Below are 20,901 nucleotides of genomic sequence, written 5' to 3' on the forward strand. Positions count from 1 at the left end.
TTTTGGTGATTTCAAATATCAACATTGGCTACCAGAAATCGCTTACTCTGCCTTTAAGTTAATCTGTAATATATTATATATATTATATATAATATATTATATTATATATATTAATCTGTTAATATATGAAGTAAAAAAAAAAAAGCTAGTAATATAGTAAAAGTGAATAAACCCATTAGCTAGGTTAAATCAACACATTATGCTGGGTTAAATAAACAACCCAATTTGCTGGGTAAATTTAACCCAAGATTGGTTCTGTCCTATATTTACCCAGCCCTTGGGTTAATAACAACCCAAATTGGGTTGTTTTTAACCCAGTGTTTTTTAGAGTATTGTATAGAGAGTATAGTGTATACAAGTATAAAATAACACTACCGTTTAGTTTGTATGGAAAGAAATCAATTCTTTTATTCAGCAAAAATGCGTTAAATTGTTTAAAAGTGACAGTAAAGATATTGAAAAAGATTTGTTTTGCTGTGATTCATTGCAGAATCCTGAAATGAATTTATCAGTGGTTTCATAACAAATATGTAGCAGCACAACTGTTTTCAACATTGATAATAATCACAAATTTTTCTTGAGCAGCAAATCAGCATATTAGTATGATTTCTGAAGGATCATGTGACACTGAAGACTGGAGTAATGATGCTGAAAATTCAGCTTTGCATCACAGGAATAAATTACACTTTACAATATATTCAAATAGAAAAAGGTTATTTTAAATTGTAATAATTTTTCACAATATTACTATTTTACTGTATTTTTGATCAAATAAATGCAGTCCCCATGAGCAGAAGAGACTTCTTTTGTATTTGTCTAGTTCTGGTTGTGATTTTGATTTCAAATCTCAAAGTTTCCCACTGTCTCTCCAGGTGGGATGAAGGAGATCGCGTTGCACACTAACAGGCAGTACATGCGAGGTTTAGTGGGATGCATTTCTCATTTCACTCTCGCCACGGACTACCGTCTGTCTCTGGTGGATGATGCAGCTGACGGCAAGAACATCAACACCTGCACCAACTGAACACCTCAAAAACGCCAGCTACAGATTGCAAACATCAGTAACTGCGATCCAAGAACAACAACATCAAAATAACCACAACAATATCAGGAACACTAACATCACTGTCCTCAGCTGAGGAAATGAATATATGCCCCATTCCACCCTTTTAAATGATCATAGTTAGTCAACAATAAGCTATAACATAATAAAAGACCCGATCGTTAACCTACATCTGATGAAAAGCATTTAGCTTGCAACATTAAATATGTGGTGAGATGAGGATGAAAGTGTTTTCTTGTGAACTTTCCATTATACACCAATTCCTGCACCAACAGCAAGAGTTGGCATTGTTTTTGTTTAGCTTCTGCACTGTCTGTGTAATAACGGAATGGTTTTCAAAGATGTACAGTAGTTGAATCACAGTAAATATGTTATAATATTTCATAAGCGGGCATGTAGATATTTGAAGGCAAGACCAGCTTAGAGGTTGTTTGTCCATCATGCAACATTTGATCTTTTAAAGCATACTGGATAGTCACAACTAAACATATTTATACGCCAAACTGTGTATGTTTTCAAATCTACAACCCCTTTTTTATGGCACTTACTGTATGATTCTGCAACCAGTTCTTGTCCTTAGTCAGATGGGTGCTCTTGTGGAGCCCGGTCTCATGAAAATGCGTATAAATAGTACGCCAAATAAAAACGAAAACTCGTGGTATTGATACGCAAAAATGGACTTTGGCGTGCATTGTCTTGTGTTGTTCTCTTCAAGGGCAAAGAAAAAAAATTTATAATTATTTTTTTTATTTATACCATTAATTTTGAATTAGTGTTTAGACTGATGACTTTATAGATGAAGATTGGTTGTGATGAATAGCGTGTAAACGTCTCTCTCTTCTGAGGTAATGTTTGCACTGTGAGTTTTTAGGCTGCTTGTGGTGGAAGGACAAAGTGATGTGATTTTTCTTTTGTATGAGAGGTTTCTCTTTAACGTCTCTGCCTCTCTTTTCCTTCTAGCTACAAACTTTTATGAATCCCAAAGACTCTTTTATAGCTACTCTAGCTCTTTATTTTTGTTTATGTAAGTTAATGGATGTCTGCAAAAAATGCATCTCTTAATTTTTCTGCCTTGATGTTTTAAAAGCCTATCATTTTGCCATCAAAAATGTGACTTACTGATTTTATTCATAAAATAAAAAGACTGTCAGACACTTCATGTTACGCGGGTGTATCTTTAAATTCATTGTAAAGCGTCGAATGGTGCGTCGACAAAATAAAAATACGCTAATTTATCACTTTAATATACATTTAAATATCACAAATATATCTCCAAATGTTTTGTTTTGTTTCTTTAATACAACCTAGTTAGCGTTTGGCTAACGCTGGCGCCATAAACAGTTTCCGTTGTGCGAGACGAACCTCAAATAGGTATTTGCGACCAAAATGACCCTAAACATGTAAGAAAATTAGAGTAAAATATTTAGAAATATTATTCAATGTTCTTCACCTTTAGTGTAATTTGATAAGAATTTTCGCTTGATTTACCTTTTATGTCATTTGATAAGAAGTGTTGCTTGATTTTATAGTTTTTTTTTAGATTATTTGCTTGATAACATATGAGGTGTTTTACCCTCAATAACAGAATCAAAACAAGAAATCACATTTTAACTGTCTATCATCTGACTCATGCAGAAAGCTCTTCGTATTTTAACACTAGATGTCAGCAAAAGATTTCTGAGAAAAATAAAGGTTAAGCCCATTCAAAGAAGATTGAGGTATTTTTTTGTTATGCTAGTTATGCTTTGGATATTTCCATCCAAAGATGCGAATTTAACTTCTGCGCAAAAACTGGAATAGGCCTATCACACAAAACATTTGCGAATAAAGCACCGTTTCCATCCAACGAGTCAAAGAGAACAAAATCGTCACTTCCTGATAAACTGGCACTAAATATCTCTAAGAAAACTAGGAGAAGCCACTGAATATAATTAAACTGTCTATTGTCACAGTAGATTTTGATGTAGGCTATTTGATTACAGGGAAATTTCATGTCCCCACATTTTTTTGTAATATCCAAGGCATCCTCTGTCGCATAAACCCAAATTTGATCTTGGACAGAAAGCATTCTGGCTGATAAATGAGAATTGTCAAACAAGCAAGCGACAAAAGTGCTGCTGAATTGATATCAGTTTCAGGTAATCATGACACACCTGTTCTTTGATATTCAATGTGCCCATGTGTTAATGCCCTAAAATACCCTTTTTTCCCTTCTTTTCTCTGTCCAGGTTGACACATTTCTCCACATGAAGCTGACGTTGAAGCCCAACAGGGGATCAGCAAGTAATCAAAACTATTCATTCCAGATAAAAAAAATTACATGACCATTCATCTTGGCCTAAAATAAGAGTAATCCCAAGACTACAAAAGATTAAGATGCGACATGACTCTGATAGCAAAGTTTAAAGCCTTGGTAAATTACACGTTATCTTATTTCACTGGAGAATAGATCGCCAGTCATGTGGAGTCAGAGAATTTACAAACTCGTAATTTATTTCCATGCAAACGCAATGCTTTCCAAGAAAATCTGTCTATCCCTGAAGACCAAGAAGAAAGAAAAAAAGATTGTGATTTAATTGCAAATTGACTATGTAAATGACAATCCAAGTGAAAGCTTATTTTCTGTATGCAATTGGCTTTTCTAAATAATGATTTATTTTTGCACCTTAGACTCGATTTGTCACTTTCCTCTATCTGCTTCTGTCTTTTGCATGGGTTGAAATCACATTTCAACCTAACATTCATAGTCTTTATATGATGTAATGCTATTTGTGCACGACATTGCAAAACATTCTCTTGATTAAACAGACATTTAATTTCATACCATTGTTACATTAATGCAAAATGCTACAGAGGGATGATTTGTTCAAGACAGGCTAAAGAGGCTTATGTTGGCCTATACGCATGCAGCTGTCCTATAGAAATGTCAGACTGTTTTTGTGTGTCACGCTGGATCCAGGATCACCAAATCTCTCCACTTTTCTGAACGAAAGTCTAATCGTTATATTGAGTTGAGAATGTTGTGGGTGGTTGCTAGGGTGTTGCTATGCAGTTGTTAAGGTGTTCTATGTGGTTGCTATGTAAAAGATCTTTCCCGCAAGTCTCTTGGTCTCTACTTCAATGTAAATCTGTAGGACACACACACACACACACACACACACACACACAGGTTTGTTTTTGTGAAAAGTGGGGACATCCCATAGGCGTAATGGTTTTTATACTGTACAGACCGTATATTCTATTGCCCTACACCAACCCTACTCCTAAACCTACCCCTCACAGGAAACTTTGTGCTATTTCAGATTTTCAATACACTCCATTCTGTGTGATTTATAAGCGTTTTGAAAAGTGGGGACATGGGGTAATGTCCTGAAAAGTCACCTTCTCCTTGTAATACCTGTCATACCCATGTCATTATACACATTTATGTCCTCATTTGTCACAAAAACACACACACACACACACACACACTCACTACTGTTCTTTTACTTAGGTCAGTAAGTTTTTAAAATAAGTCTCTTGTTTACCAAGGCTGCATTTATTTGCTTAATATATAGTAAAAAAAACAGCAATATTGTGCTTAAGAATATTATTACGATTTAAAAGCACTGATCTCTATTTGAGTATATTTTAAAATGCAATTTATTCTTGTGATCAAAGCTGAATTTTCAGTATCATTACTCCAGTCTTCAGTGTCACATGATCCTTCAGAAATCATTCTAATATGCTGATCTGCTGTTCAAGAAACATTTATGTTCATCATCACTGTTGAAAACATTTGTGCTGCCGAATATTTTTGTGGAAACCATGATACTTTTTTTTTCTAGGTATCTTTGATGAATAGAAAGTTCAAAAGAGCAGCATTTATTAGACATTTTTGTTAAACATTGTAAATGTCTTTACTGTCACTTTCGATCAATTGAATGCATCCTTGCTGAATAAAAGTATGAATTTCTTAAAAAAAAGTCTTACAGACCCCAAACTTTTGAACGGTGTACACTCATCTCTATTAATCACCTTTATTTCTAAATTATGCGAGTTATGCTCCTGCAGACCTCATCTCTCAGATTAGGGGTGAGAACCTCTTATGTTCCAGGTTAGTTAGATTGATTCCTTGATCTATAATGTAATCTGCTGGAGGCTGTTGTGTTACTGTGAGCACGCTTGTCATATAGGCTGAATTAGAGTAATGCTGTTATTGTCAGTGAGGTTTTAGCTAAGATGTAGGATTATGGAGAGAGATATAATCCCACATGCAGCAGCCGTTGACTGCCGTGGAGAGAACAGAAGTGATGCCTGGATTACGGTGCTAAAGCATTGAGAGATCATGAGGACAGACACACAAGGTCTCTTAGGACGAACCATTAAGCTTTTTTATTCAGTGGTTTTTGTAGGATAAAACAAGGTGGTCACAGTCGAAAGTGTCTTTTCTGCTAATGTTATAGCAAAGCTTTGCATTTGCCAAATGTGCAACAGAAAACAGCAGACAATAAAATCAAGCTCGCTGGAAGTAGTAAGTTACCTGAAACTTTTTTATGAATACTTTGAATTTGACATACTATTTTTTTTACAAACAGTTTTTTTTTTTGCCTGCACTGTAAAAAAGAATTCCGTAAAATTTATGGTAAAAAAACGGCAGCTGTGGTTGCCAGAATTTTACCGTAAAAATACGGTAGCAACATTTTAGGTTTTACGGTTTTAACTTAAATTTACCGTTAAAAACTGTAATTTCATTAACTGATATAATGTTAATATACCAACCTATTGAAGTACTGAAATCTGTTTTGTACCTTTGTAATACACTGATAACCACCAAATGCAGGTGGTGATGAGAAAGTCACATGATGAACCAAAGCCCATCACAAGCAGCTTTTAAATAATAACATATATAGAAGGTGCACAGTGTCATTCACACAAACACCAAACACCATCATGGTGACACACGATACATAATGCAATAAACATTCATTTAACAACATTAGGTGCAACACACAACCCTAATATACAAAACTGATAAGAAAAAACTAAGAAGAAACAGTTATTTCAACAAAAAAACATCAAATTTGAAATGTAAAGCAGGGAATTCTGGGAATGTCAATTTACGGTTAATCACTGTAAATTGTACGGTCTTTTCCACTTCCAAAAACGGTATACTACCATAAAATTAATGTCCAATACATGTAATGTCCAATACAGTTTTTCACCGTATATAGTAGGGGAATTTACAATATACAAAACTGATAAGAAAAAACTAAGAAGAAACAGTTATTTCAACAACAAAAAACATTACATTTTAAATGTAACGCAGGGAATTCTGGGAATGTCAATTTACGGTTATTCACTGTAAAGTATTTTTCACTTCCAAAAACGGTATACTACCGTAAAATTACATGTAATGTCCAATACATTTTTTCACCGTATATAGTAGGGGAATTTACCGTTAACCATTTAACAGGTTTTTACTGTAGCATTTTTACAGTCTTTTACCATTAAATTCACGGTAATTTTTTACAGTGTGCAGTAGAGAATTATGTGATTTTGGATGCAGCAACACACTGCATGCTATAGAACAGACTTCATAAATGGTTGATAAGTAAGTTCAAATCACTAATACTAAGTTCAAGTACTAGTAAAAGTGATGCTTGACTATGAATAAATTAAAATGAATAAATTAAAAGTGGTAAAAAAGTATAAAGCTACACTGTATGTATACTATCCCTGAGGACAGTGAATTTACTCAAAGTGCTTCATGTTACTGAGTGGAAACCACCATTTAAAATGTGTTTTTGCCAACATTTGCCAATATTTTGCCAATATTTAAAAATTAGGCAAATTATTTTATTTGTATATTTTTGTAAAATCTTCTTACTCCCCACTGACAGTTAGGTTTAGTGGTGGACCTCCTTGCTTACAGTTTTTTCCAAAAATTGTATGTTTTTGTACGACTTATATCATACAAATTCATATGTTTTCTCACATATTTGCATTTTCAGATATGGATGAAAGGAAGCCTGTTCAGAAATGCATTGTGGATTGCAGTGTTGTTAACTAAAACTATTAAAAAAACATGTTCTGAGGTTGAAATAAAGCTGAAATAAAATATTAATATTAGATGAAAAAGTAAACTTAGAACATTTTGAAGAAAACTAGAAACGAAAACTGAAATAAAAAATGAATTAAGCTAAATAGAATTATTTAAAAAAAAAGAATCTGCTAATGTTTTTAGCAAAGCTTTGAATTTGTCAAATAAAATCTATGAAGTCAAGCTTATTATTTATTTAATATATTATTTATTTGTTTTGTATTTTTGAGTGGTGAAGACACAAGCCTATTTACAAATGGATTGTCTGGATCCAGAACACCTGAGAAGAGATGATGCCAACCCCTCAGAGGACCTCAGATGATGCCAACCCTGAAACAACCCACCAGATCCAGTCTGTATCCAGATCAGATGGTCACTGCAGTCACCCGGATCCAGTACGTATTCAGACCAGATGGTGGATCAGCACCTAGAGAGGACCTCTACAGCCCTGAAAGACAGCGGAGACCAGGACAACTAGATGAGACTTACAAATGCACTGTAGATTGCATTCTTTTTATGTTAACTGAAACGAAAAACTATTTTTTTAGCAACCGAAATAAGTTTAACTTGATGTACTAAAATGAAAAGTGAAATAGAATTATAAAATAACTAATACAAATGACAAAAGCACATAAGATTACTGAAAATATAAAAATATTAGTAAATACTGTAATAGTATGCTAAAATAACACTTGGTACATTTGGCTGTGTTCAGGTTGCTCTGTGACATTTCTGAAGAGCTCAGAGGAACTTAAATCACTGCGGCTGTACATGTTCAAACACCCATTCGCTCTCTCTCATTCTGAATCTCCCTCTGACCCTCACATCCATTACAGACATAGTGATGAAAGAGGTAAAGCACTGTAATCTATCTGACACATGCTCTCATTTCAACTTTAGTCTCATCTCATCTTGTTCTTCTCTTCTTCTAGTCATGTTCAAAGAGGAGAGAATGTGAAATAACCACCAACTGTTCACTTTTCATATAACCTGCTGCTTGTTGTGTGTTGTGTGTGTGTGTGTGTGTGTGTGTGTGTGTGTGTGAGATGAGCGTGGGATCGCTCTGAAGACACACAAAAGCTTGGGTGGGACAGATGCTGGAGCGAGGGGTGTGTCATGTGACATGACAAGTAGGTCGCAGTGTGTCCATTACTGATAGTGTTTAACTAAACTCTCCCTTACTCTGAGCAGAGACAGACTGAGAGGAAACAGAAGACAGAGACCATGACTGAGTCTGTGCTCAGGTTTGATTTGTTGAAGTGTCGTTCTTCAGTGTTTGTTGCTGTATCTTCAGTTTGGTGATGGAGCCTCAACGGCAGATCTACAAAAGACTGGACATCCCGGATCATGTGCATTACATCATCGCCTTCCTCATCCTCATCATCGGCACTTTAGGAGTCACGGGCAACGCTTTGGTCATGTTCGCCTTCTATAGGTATGAACGCTTAGTTGTTTGTTGAGTTGAAGAACTGAAACCAAATCTCTTAGCTTATCTCAGAAAGTTTGGTGTTTTATTAGTTAGCACTTTATGATGCGTTTAATTAATTATCAAACATTATTAAATTATACAATGCTTAATAGAACTTTGATTCATAAACTTTCATGTATATTTGAGTAGTTGATGCTTAAAGTGTAAAGCGGAAAAACTGTATATGGTGTAAGATATAATTAGGTTAAAATGAAAATGTTTGTACTTTCGCAATTTTAACCCCTTTGCTGTCACCCCCCATTTTCGGCATGGAGACACAAATGAAATACCCAAAATAAAAAGGTTGCTGCTCATGAGTCTTTCTGACTAGATACATAATCAACATATGTTCGCAAAGCTGACACTTTAAAGTTTACTGTTCAAGAATCAGAATTACTCAGACTGTAGCTCAAACATAAAAACAATTTTTTTTTTTAAATGTATAAAAAAACATGTTGCTGTGGTAAATGCTTTTAGAAACACAATGAAGCTAAAGCCACAAGTCTACTAATGCTTCATTTCAAATTTCAGGACATAATCTCTAAAACTGTGAATTTTATGAAACATTTTCTAAGACCATGTCATGTGTGTTTTTAGAGAAGGCTAATAAAATTGATTTATGGCCCTCTGTAAGCTCTCCTGCATGCTGTCGCCTCATGTCTGGCCCGGCAAACTGCCCCATTCATGATTCTATTGTTCTCCCTCTGTTCAGTGAAGCTATGTGAACACAAATACACCGCTGCAGACGTGACTGAATATGAATGCGTGAATATGAATATTTCTATTCCAAATATGACACATACGCATGAATATTTCTATTCCAAATATGACACATACGGATTTATTATTTTGCACTCCTGACATAAATTACTAAATTTTTGTCACTGCAACAATGTTTCGCCGATCTTTGACAGCTAAGGGGTTAATCACCTTTTTGCTTCACTTGTACATTCAGGCTTGTAAAAAGTGCAAATATATTAATATGAGGGAATTAAAGCTGCATGCATTATAATTACAAAAGATTTAGCAAAATGCTGTTTAAAATGTGAGTAGATCAGTTTTATTTTCAGTAGATAGTTGATATGTCACAATGTCAACTTTTAAAAAATATTTAATGTCACTTACACCTTGATGTATGGATATTCATTAAGTATTGATCTGGTATATATATATTTAATAGTATTGAAATAATATTTAAAATTATAATATATTAAATCAAATTAAAAATAATATTTAATAAAATAATCTTATGAACACTCTCCAGCATTTTTTCCTTGTTACCTTATCTAGTTCTGTTTTGTTGGGGTAGACATGCTTTCATTTATTTAGAAATCTGAAATAGCCTTGTTTCATTTTTAAAGCTGTGGGATAATCCTTGCAAGTCTCGAATATGTTATTGACTAATTGTTTTAGTAAATTGGGTCAGTGCGGTAAAACTAGAGCAAGGCAGTCAAATACTAGTAAAAAGCTTCTCTTTCCTTTTTTATTATCCCCGTTTGCTCAGATTAATGTTACTCACACAGAAAACCCTGCAGGTCACTGGAGGCCCTAATCCTCATTTTCCATAATTGTTTTTCCTTTGCATTCAAAATAGGCCAGTTTTAGGCCAATGAAATTGGGAAAATTGTGAATGAGATATAAATAACAAGGTTGATGCATTTCCATAAATGGATGCAATTATTGAAATCATGGGCTTCTGTAGAGTGGAAGGAATTGACTGCTATTCCAGGAATGTTGGGAATCCCTAGAACTGCAGTACATCAGTGGAAAGAACTGCAATGGGGACATTTGATCTGTTTGATATCAGCTTTGACAAATAACTCTTATTTGCTTCTCACCTACATTTAATGCATTTACAATGAAACAAGTTAACAAAGATTAGCAGGGATATAATCGTTCTATGTGTGTAATAAAATCTATATATTTGCATTTAAATGCAATTGAAAGGATAGTTATGGAAGCTTGTTTCTACCATGAGAAAAAAAAAATAGAATAAAACGGTAATTGCAACTTTGTGTCTCAAAATTCTGGCGTTTTTCTCGCAATTCTGAGTTTACATCTCACAATTCTCACTTTTTTTATATCAATTCAGAATTGTGAGATAAAAAGTCGGAATTGCCTTTTTATTTTTAATTCTGTGGCGTAAACAAAAAGACAGAATCGTGAGATATAAACTCAAAATTCAGAGAAAAAAGTCAGAATAGTGAGATGTATAACTTGCAGTCGAGAGATATAAACTCGCAGTTACGAGAAAAAAAGTCATGTGAGATGAAAAGTTGCAAAAAGTCACAAAACCTTTTTTTAATTCCCTGGCAGAAAAAAAAAGTTGTAAACTCACAATTTTGAGGAAAAAAAATCTGAATTTGAATATAATAGTGGAAACAAGCTTTTATAGGATAGTTCATCAAAAAAACAAAACAATTAAAATAAGGTCACTTGAAGATATTTTTGGGTAACTAAATAGTTTCAGTTCACATTGACTCCCACTGTACTTTTTGTCCATATAATGGGAGTCAATTGGAACCTAAACGGTTTGGTTACCAACAAAAATATCTTCTAAATATCTTTTGTCTTTCGCAGCAAAAAGAAGGTCATATAAATAGAAGCAAAACCTGAAATTCATTGTTCATAAACTGTACTCTTTCTGTTTTAACAATGGAATGAATATAACTTGATCTTAATATTTTTGTGCAGTAATAAAAAGTTGCGGAGCCTGCCAAATTATTTCATAGTGAACCTGGCGGTCAGTGATTTCCTCATGGCCATCACACAATCTCCAATGTTCTTCATCAGCTGCCTGTTTAAGGAGTGGATGTTTGGGGAACTCGGTAACAATCTTTTTAAATAAATTTTTAAGATTTTGAAAAATGTGGAACAAATAAAAGTCACATAGAATGGATTAAAAAAAAAATCATACTAAGACTTTTATCACACTATCAAAATTTTCACTCAAATGAATTTCATGGCTTAAATGTATGTTATATTCTAGACATTTTTAAGATTTTGAAAAATGTGGAACAAATAAAAGTCACATAGAATGGATTAAAAAAAATCATACTAAGACTTTTATCACACTATCAAAATTTTCACTCAAATGAATTTCATGGCTTAAATGTATGTTATATTCTAGAGTAACCTTTGGAAAATTTACTATAAACACTATATTCTCTAAATATTCTTTTCGTATCTTCAGGATGTAAAATATATGCATTCTGTGGCGCGCTGTTTGGCATCACCTCGATGATAAACCTGTTGGCCATCTCTATCGATCGATACGTGGTCATCACTAAACCGCTGCAGACCATCCAGTGGAACTCCAAGCGCAGAACCTCTCTGGCCATCCTCTGCATCTGGCTCTACTCACTGGCCTGGAGTCTGGCACCTCTGATTGGCTGGAGTAAGATATCATTAAATTTAGACTTTAAATGTTCGAATATAATGAAGAAGTAGGTGTCATTTTCAGGTTATAATAAAGAAAATAAAGGTATGCCAGTTTTTGTGCATAGTAATGAGATAGCGTGCTGTGGCATAATGATTAAAGCTTAGGGCTGGTCACCGAATAGCTGCTGGTTCAAACCCCACCATATGTAGACTCCAACAGGACTGAAAGTGTATTGGGGTAAAAGGCGCATTTGATTTTATTCTCCTCTAAACCACCAGATAAGCACAAAAACTTACCACAGCACTTTCCTTGTTTCACTATGCACATGGAAATCTGGCTGATCCCTGACACAATCATGGACAGCAATGCAAAGCTGATTCTCTGCTAAATTGATCTAATTTTATTTTTTTATAATTAATCTCATATTTATTGTTACTATTGTAACAGACATATGCGATTATTATGGGATCTTCTTCAAAGCTTTCAGAATCTTTTAAAATAATAATAAAAAAATAAAATAAAAAAAATGTTATAAAAACTTTTAATTATTAACTATTATCTTTATTTTATCCAGATATTATGCCAAACACTTTATCTAAGTGTGGAAGCATATTTCAGCCAAGGAATAAAAATATAAAAAAGCTAACTGCAACTTTTTATCTTAAATTTTTTTTCTCGCAATAGTGAGTTCTGATCTCACAAATCAACATTTTTTTCTCAGAATTGCAAGTTGTTATTGTTAGATGTGAACTCAAAATTCTGAGAAAAAAAGTCAGAATTGTGAGATATGAACTTGAAATTGCAAGAAAAATTATTTGATTATTCTCAGAATTTTGAGATAAAACATAGCAATTACATTTTCTAATAGTTTTATTCTGTGGCTAAATTAAGCTTCTATAACAAATGTCCCCCTTATCATCTTTGTGAGATTTTTTTTTTTAACACAAAGCAACTTTTATAATTTATTTTCCTATAAAATGTTTTGCTCCATCAATGTTCAATAAAAACTTTTTTTTTCAGCAATCATACATTATGGGAGTAGAAAAAAACACATTTTTCTAAAAGGGATAGTTCACCCAGAAATAAAAATGCTCTCATCATTTACTCACCCTCAAGTTGTTCCAAACCTGTCTGAGTTTCTTTCTTCTGCTGAACACAAAAGAAGATATTTTGAAGAATGTTGGTAACCAAACAGCTGCTGGTAGCCATTGACTTCCATATGGGGAAAAAAATACTGTGTAACCAACATTGTTTCAACAATTCATTCAGGTTTGGAACAACTTGAGGGTGAGTAAATGATGACAGAATGAATTTTTGGGTGAACTATCCCTTTAAGATGTGACTTTAGCTCCATTATACCCTACTGATGAAATATATGATGTATCTTTAAATGCTCTTGCAGGTTCCTACATCCCTGAAGGTCTGATGACATCCTGCACGTGGGACTACGCCTCTCCGTCTCCCGCCAACAAGAGTTACACCATGATGCTGTGCTGTTTTGTCTTCTTCATCCCTCTGGCCATCATCCTCTACTGTTATCTGTTCATGTTCCTCTCCGTACGAAAGGCCAGCAGGTCTGAGCTCGCTGAGGCATCTTGAGTTCGAAGAGTGTTCACTGAAAAGCATTTATGTCCATATGTGTGTGTGTGTGTTTAGAGATCTAGAGCGGCTGAGCTCTCAGAAGTCCAGCTTTGTGAAGCAGCAGTCCATGAGGAGTGAATGGAAACTGGCCAAAATAGCGGCTGTGGTCATAGTGGTGTATGTGCTGTCCTGGTCTCCCTACGCGTGCGTCACCCTCATCGCCTGGGCAGGGTGAGTGCTGAGCATCTACACATTTACAGAAATGTGTATTTATACATTTCTGGGGTCCTCATATTCATGTGTTCTTAATATAAGCTTAGAAAGCATTACTAAATATATTGCTCATACTTAGGATTAGTGATTTAAGCTTGTAACCCTAAGTATGTACTACATGCATGAATGATACTCTACTGTTCAAAGGTTTAATATTGTGTGAAATTTAAATGGAAATTTTTGTGGTAATTGTTTTTTTATTTTTATTTTGTTTACATCAACTTATCGAGTGTAATTTAAACTGAAAGATCTCTTTTTTTTACTTTTGGTTACATAAACTTAATATCGAATGTAATTTAAATGAAAATTTTAATGATATTTCTTGATTTTACTTAAAAAAAGATAATAGATAAGATTAATAGATACAAAAAATAGATAAGAATAATTGGTTCCAGGGCCATCACTCAATTATATTGAAATAAGTTTTTTTTGTTTTGTTTTGTTATCAGCCTAAAAAATTGTTTATGCTACAAATTATGTTCCTCTAACAAGTTTGTAATTTCATTACAAGTTGTTATTGATGCAAAATGTTTTTGTTGAGCCCAAACACTTGTTTTTAAAGTGTAGAATGTTTTTAAAAGGATCATGTGACAATGAAGACTGGAGTAATGATGCTGAAAATTCAGCTTTGCATCACAGGAATAAATTACATTTTAGAATGTATTCTAAAAGAAAACAGCTATTTTAAACTGCAATAGTATTTTAAAAATATAACTGTTTTTACAAATAAATGCAGCCTTGGTGAGCAAAAGAGACTTCTTTCAACAACATTAAACATTCTCACAACCCCAAAATTTTAAATGGTAGTGTACAACAAATACTGTGACTACATGCATTATTCTTAAATATCAGTATTATTGTCACATGCAACCATACGGGGTTGTAAAATTATGGCCTCGTACTGATTTAATGGCCATGTGATGAGAGCCAAACAACAGCTCACTTGTGTAAGCACTGTGTTCACTGTGCTGCTCTGTTGTTTTCTAAACTCTAGGCATGACTTGGTCTTTCTTCTGAGATTAAAGAGATACATTTGACTGAGAAAAAATTAAATACAGTATTTGCCCTAAATTTGAAAGTATACTGTTCCTAACAAATCCTATATGTTGTGTTTGCAATATAATATTGGGTTAGTAATGCAGGTTTTTCTGTATCCTGTGTTTCTGTATAACTAAGTACTGACTACAAAAAAAAAAAAAGTAAATATTGAACATTTCCACAGTTATTGCCTGTAAAAAAGTTTCGAGTTCATTTAACAGATGTTGAACTTAAAACAGGATACATTGTCACACTATATGGGGTAAGTTGTCACAGTGGGAACTTACTGTTCAAAAAGTTTTTTATTCAGAATTAATAGAGATTTTAGCTCAGTTTAGTGTTGAAGTTATTGGTTAATAGTTTCGAGTCACCATTATTGTTATTAGTGATCCCTTCGGATACCAGAATTCTAGAGGACACAAAAATATGAAATGTTGATTAAAATATTTATAAAGGACAAACAAGCATTAATGGAATAAGATGCATTTAATCAGTGTACTATATGCTATATATAGTTTGCAGTGATCTTTATATATCAGTAGTGTTACAGTGTCTGTAATCTACAAATCCCCTGATTACTGTTTATCTGGCACTTTTCGCTGTACTTTTGTCTTATAAGTGTGTGTTTGTGTGGACCTCTATAGTAGTTAAGCTCAGCACAGCTGTGAGAAGTAGGAAGTGATTATTAAACATTGTAAGCTCTTTCTCTCTTTTCAGCACTGCACTTGAATTTTTTGAATGACCTACATGCATTCAAAAGTAACTGTTTTTTCCTTTTGTTTCTCAGGCATGCAAACATCCTCACGCCCTACTCTAAAACACTGCCGGCGGTCATCGCCAAATCATCTGCCATCTACAACCCTTTCATATATGCCATAGTTCACACCAAATACAGGTAAAAAGATCATAAAACAAACAAATACACAATCATGCACACTTTATGTAAAATATATGATCAAAAAATAAATACAAATGGTTAGCAGAAAGTTAACTTTGCTTTGCTTTATATACTGTATATATGTATATATATATATGCATGGGTTCAACCAATTGTAAAAACATTGTAATAATTAATATTTATTATATATAGGTTTTAAAATTCTTGTATAATTTTTATATATGCCGTTTTAAAAACATTGGTCACATTTATGTGAACTAAAATGTTTTTTTTTTTATTTAAAATGATGAATAACTTAAAATGCATTTAAAAATGTATGGCGCATAATACATATTTTTCAACAATGTTCAAACATATAATGTTCAAAAATATGTATATAATGTTTAAAAGTATATTATATATAATTTTCAAAAGTATAATATATAATGTTCAAAAGTATCATGTATAATGTTTCAAAGTTTGGGGCTATGTTTTTTTTTAATACCTTTGCTTTTTCAAAAGTCCGAATGATAGAAAAAGATTTCTATCATTCTACAAATTATGTTCTTTGGACCGTTTTTAATAAAATTGTATATATAGCAAAAAGTTGCTTTCTCTATAGAATAATAAAAAAATGACTTAAAAATCATAAATAAAATAATAAATGAAATAATCAAAAAGCTAATTGTATAGGAAGACAATTTCACAGCATTGACATTTGCTCATCTGTCTCTCTGCAGAGCCACATTAGCTGAGAAGGTCCCAGGTTTGTCCTGCCTGTCTCGTGTTCAGAAGGACTGTCTCACCTCCTCCACCAATAGCGACGCCTCATTCCAGGACAACAGTGTCAGCAGACAGTCATCAGTCTCCAAGAACAAACTCCACACAACCTTGACCAGCGGCTCCAGTGCTATGGTACGGCAGAAAGGTCCATCTGTAGGCTTGAGTTTCTACAACTCAGATGAAACTCCATTCATATCCTGGGTCTAAAATATTGAGATCACATGACCAGCTGAATACTGCTCACTTTATCTCAATAACACCGCTATTATCAAACACTTTCAGTTGCTGAATATGGTGCTGGTTCATTATGGGTCTATATTTTAGAGTGTGTGTGTGTGTGTGTGTGAGATTGCAGGTAATGGGAGAAGTGGAGCTGGACCTGATGGAGAACAGGCGCAACTTGTCTAAAGTGTCATTTAGAGACTCTTCTAGACAGCGGATCCTCAAATGCTCCTCGCTGCTGATAGAGAAGGTGAGGTTTAATTCACTGACACTGAAAGATTAATATTTTACTTAAAAATTGGCTGAAAATGTACTTGCCCTCATGCAGGGCATCCAAGATCTAGATGAGTTTGTTTATTCATGGGAACAGATTTGGAGAAATGTAGCATTATTGCTCAGCAATGGATCCTCTGCAGTGAATGGGTGCCGTCAGAATGAGAGTCCAAACAGCTGATAAAAACATCACAATAATCCACAAGTAGTCCACACCACCCCAGTCCATCAGTTAACATATTGTGAAGTGAAAAGCGGCGTGTTTGTAAGAAACAAATCCTTCATAAAGGCATTTTTACTTTACATCATCTCTTCTGGCCAAAATACGAGTTCATGATCCATAATAACTCCTGAAAAAGTCCATCCCCTGTTGTCCTCTCACATCTAAATCCACCAATATGTTTGTTTATAACTGTTTTCGCAAGTAAACAGTGCTTGATCTGTGCATAGTTCTCTCCTGATTAAGATGAGATGACTTTTTTCCTAGTCAAAGCAAAATTATGGATAGAGGACTCATTTTAAGACTCATTTTATGACAAACATTGAGCTTTTTTCTTCACAAGACATTAACTGCTGGACTGGAGTGGTGTGGATTACTTGTGGATTATTGTGATGTTTTTATCAGCTGTTTGGACTCTCATTCTGACGGCACCCATTCACTGCAGAGGATCCATTGCTGAGCAAGTGATGTAATGCTACATTTCTCCAAATATGTTACAATGAAGAAACAAAACCATCTACATCTTGGATGTCTTGAGGGTGAGTATATTTTCAATATTTTTTCAATTTTGGGTGAACTATTCCTTTAAATAGAGTTCCAAATGAATGTACAGGAAGAATGTACATATTCAGTCATTCAACCAATCACCAAGTGTGTTTGTGTTCTGTAGCCTTCAGTACAGATGAGAGAGTCGTTCAGTCTATGCGAGCGAGATCTCATCTCCGGTTCCCTCGCCATGGCAACAGCACCTACGGTCGTTTACACTAAGAAGAGCGGGAGTGCCGATATGACCTCTGACCTCTCATTTAACCCTAGTTGCTCCCCGGATGCTCCCACAATCGTCATCAGTCCAGCTTCAGAGAGCAACATGAGAGATACAGTAAGAGAAGAAAGGTCTGGCTCTCACTGTCAGGATATAATGTTTGACCACACAAACATAAACTGCCCAGCAGAGCTACTGGAGACTACGGAGAGATTTCTCGCATGAACCAACCAGCACTGATCTGAGACTGTGAGACTGTTAAATAAACTCATGTTCTAACTAGATGTGCATTTCATGAAGGAAACATCTGTGCTTGCAGCAGCTTAATAACATTCAAGTTTGAGGTAACTTTGGTAAGTTTTAGGCTTTGGTTCAGTGTAAATGAGAAATTACCTTTTTAGAGGTGGGTATTTTTTATTTATTTATTTTTGTGTGTGTGTATGACTATCAATCATTATTTGTTTTTATTGACAACTGACATTTTTTTGTCAAACGAAATTATAAATATAATATATTTGTACCTTCCTTTCCTTCTTCGCACACATTAACCTCATGGATCAGGACAGTTTTTCCACACACACTGACACACAGCTTTTATAAGAAAGTGATGTTGTGGTGTTTTTTGCTCAGTGTTGTGGGAGAAAATAAAATCTGTTTATTTTTCTTGCTGTCTAATATACTATAATATTTAGATTTTAAATTCTTAGTTCCTTTCCAATTTAAAAAATGTAATCTGTATATATTCAATACATTATAAAAAGGTTTTATTTAACAAAAAATACTTATTTTAATGACCAAAAAGTACATGTATTTGTTTCATCAGCTTTTATCTAAAGCAACTTACAAAATTGAAGACTTTTTTTTTGAATGATTTTTTGAAGTTGTAAATATAACAATGATTTTTGGGGTATGTTTTACAGGAAAATACTATTTCTTTCTACTTCTAACTTCAACGTTTAATTAAATGTGTTACTTGCTGATTCTTTGTGATATTTATTAGCAATTTGAAAAGTATTTCACCACCAAAGTTTTTTTTCTGTGTATTATTTAGCTTTGTTGAACTTTTTTTTTTGGCAATAACTACAAACTAATATTTGTTGCCAAAGCCCCCACTTAGTGGTTTAGTCAATTAGTCTATATACAGTATATATACTACTTAGCAATTTCCACAAATAGGTATGATGTAAGTCTTTGGTAACTCTCTTTTTTTTTTAAACAAAAAAATTGGTAATTTACAAAAATTCACGTAATTAATTTATATCATATTCATAGAAATATATACTGTTGGCATTACCATGGAAATGTCCAAATATCGACCTAGAAGACACAGAGCTTCATTTTCATCATTCATCCAGCAGAGGACGCCGCATCTCATGCAATCACTGTGTAAATGGTTCACAGATAGTCTTTAATGCAGAATTGATTGACTTTAAGTAAATAGCATAACTATTGTCTCAATGTCAAGTACCTTAATATCTGTAAGACTAGCCTGTGCTTCATAGAGATTTGACGTATTTAGAGCACATTGATTTTTAAACAGCCCCCTCATTTGTCTCTGTTGCTTTATGAGTGCATTAGCCCATAAAATAAACTCTAATCACTCGCACTGCTTTTTTCTAGAGGATAGTTTGAACTAGAGTACATTATTGATTCCCATTCTTTGTACAGATGCTAATAATAGCTTCTTTATGCATTGGCATGGTCTGTGTTTACACTACATCCTATTTAGCCCCCATTAACATCAATGCACATGCTTTTAGACTGTCTGTATGGGGTTTTCAACCGTTAAACCGTCTGCAGTCTTTGTAAAAGCTGTGGTCCTGTGGATGGAGCGGAGGGGAAGGCCAGACAGGGCCTGTATGATTTAGGTACTATGTTGTGCAGACGATGAAGGAGAGGTTAATTGGGTTTCATCATCAATCATTACATACCTGAGTGATTCAGTATGCAGTATCACTTTTCCCACACATGTAAACCTTCACCCTTTTCTCTACTACATCAACATTTTTATTTCTTTATTAATTTTTTTTAATCACAGCTCTTTGCTTTTAAAACACTGTAAAACAATTTCTGACAGGTAATCTAAAAATATGCGTCATGTACTATCATCTAAATGAACTGTTTTGTTGTTGTTGTTGTTGTTGTTGTTTTAAATTCAGAAATATTAATTTGTCATTTAATTGGACTATATTAAATAATTGTTAATGTTTTACACAATTTTGCCCGGACATTATATGAATAATAATACAAGGAATTTAAGTTATTTTATTTATTTTTGCTATTTCATAAACTTTTTACATAAAAATGTTTTATATATAAAAAATTCAGTGATATATTGAATAGTTATTATTTTAATATTTATTTATTTTAATATTTATTATTTTAATATTCATTAATATTTTTAAGTGTTACACAACTTTGCCAGAACATTATATATATAATTCACATAAACCACATATTAAATTGTTTTTAAGCAATTTTTTTTCATTTAGTTTGCATCAGTACAATATATCAAATAAATTAAATATTTTGTGTAAAATGTAATTCAACTATACATTTAAATTAAATTATTTTATAATTTTATTTTAGTTTTACACATTTTGCCAAGACATTATATTCATAACAATACATTGAGTTCAGATATTTGATTAATTTTGCATTTTTATTTTTTTACATAACTTTATCAGTACAATATATAAAAAATTGTAATTCAGCTATTTATTGAATTTGAGTTTTTATTTTAATCTTTCTTTTTTATATATATTTTATTTTTTAATGTTTTCACAACTTTGCCAGGACATTAGGCTATTTATAATAGGTATAAACCATACACTGAAGTGTTTTTATTTTTATTTTATTTTATTTTTTATTTGATT

The 20,901-nt window shown here is 33.4% G+C and overlaps 2 protein-coding genes across 3 annotated transcripts in view; both read left to right on the top strand.

The window, feature by feature from the left end:
- egflam (EGF-like, fibronectin type III and laminin G domains) overlaps positions 1-1,024 on the top strand; it is a 22,328-nt gene extending 21,304 nt beyond the window's left edge. The window contains exon 22 of the mRNA XM_016534345.1: positions 873-1,024. Coding sequence (XP_016389831.1) covers positions 873-1,024 — 152 coding nt within the window. The remainder of the gene's footprint in view (positions 1-872) is intronic.
- Positions 1,025-8,320: 7,296 nt separating this feature from the next.
- opn4xb (opsin 4xb) lies at positions 8,321-18,464 on the top strand. 2 transcript variants are annotated; one of them, XR_001638099.1, is made up of 9 exons: positions 8,321-8,580; positions 11,308-11,441; positions 11,807-12,010; positions 13,398-13,569; positions 13,652-13,807; positions 15,675-15,782; positions 16,505-16,679; positions 16,896-17,019; positions 17,933-18,009. XR_001638099.1 is itself a non-coding variant. In XM_016534348.1 (9 exons), the coding sequence occupies exons 1-9, from the start codon at positions 8,447-8,449 to the stop codon at positions 18,248-18,250; spliced, it is 1,518 nt and encodes a 505-aa protein (XP_016389834.1). In that variant the 5' UTR covers positions 8,321-8,446; the 3' UTR covers positions 18,251-18,464. The 2 variants fall into 2 exon arrangements, 1 of the variants encoding a protein (XP_016389834.1); XM_016534348.1 differs by having other exon boundaries at positions 16,903-17,019; positions 17,933-18,464.
- Positions 18,465-20,901: the final 2,437 nt, after the last annotated feature.

This window comes from Sinocyclocheilus rhinocerous, unplaced genomic scaffold (assembly GCF_001515625.1).
Source record: "Sinocyclocheilus rhinocerous isolate Xijiao unplaced genomic scaffold, SAMN03320098_v1.1 scaffold516, whole genome shotgun sequence".
NCBI classification, from domain to species: domain Eukaryota; kingdom Metazoa; phylum Chordata; class Actinopteri; order Cypriniformes; family Cyprinidae; genus Sinocyclocheilus; species Sinocyclocheilus rhinocerous.

Excerpts from the sequence above, each read along its gene's own strand:
- opn4xb (XM_016534348.1), top strand. The coding sequence starts at position 8,447 with ATGGAGCCTCAACGGCAGATCTACAAAAGACTGGACATCCCGGATCAT. Across the intron at positions 12,011-13,397 it reads GGCACCTCTGATTGGCTGGA|GTTCCTACATCCCTGAAGGT; the intron begins GTAAGATATCAT and ends ATGCTCTTGCAG. Across the intron at positions 17,020-17,932 it reads CCTCGCTGCTGATAGAGAAG|CCTTCAGTACAGATGAGAGA; the intron begins GTGAGGTTTAAT and ends TGTGTTCTGTAG.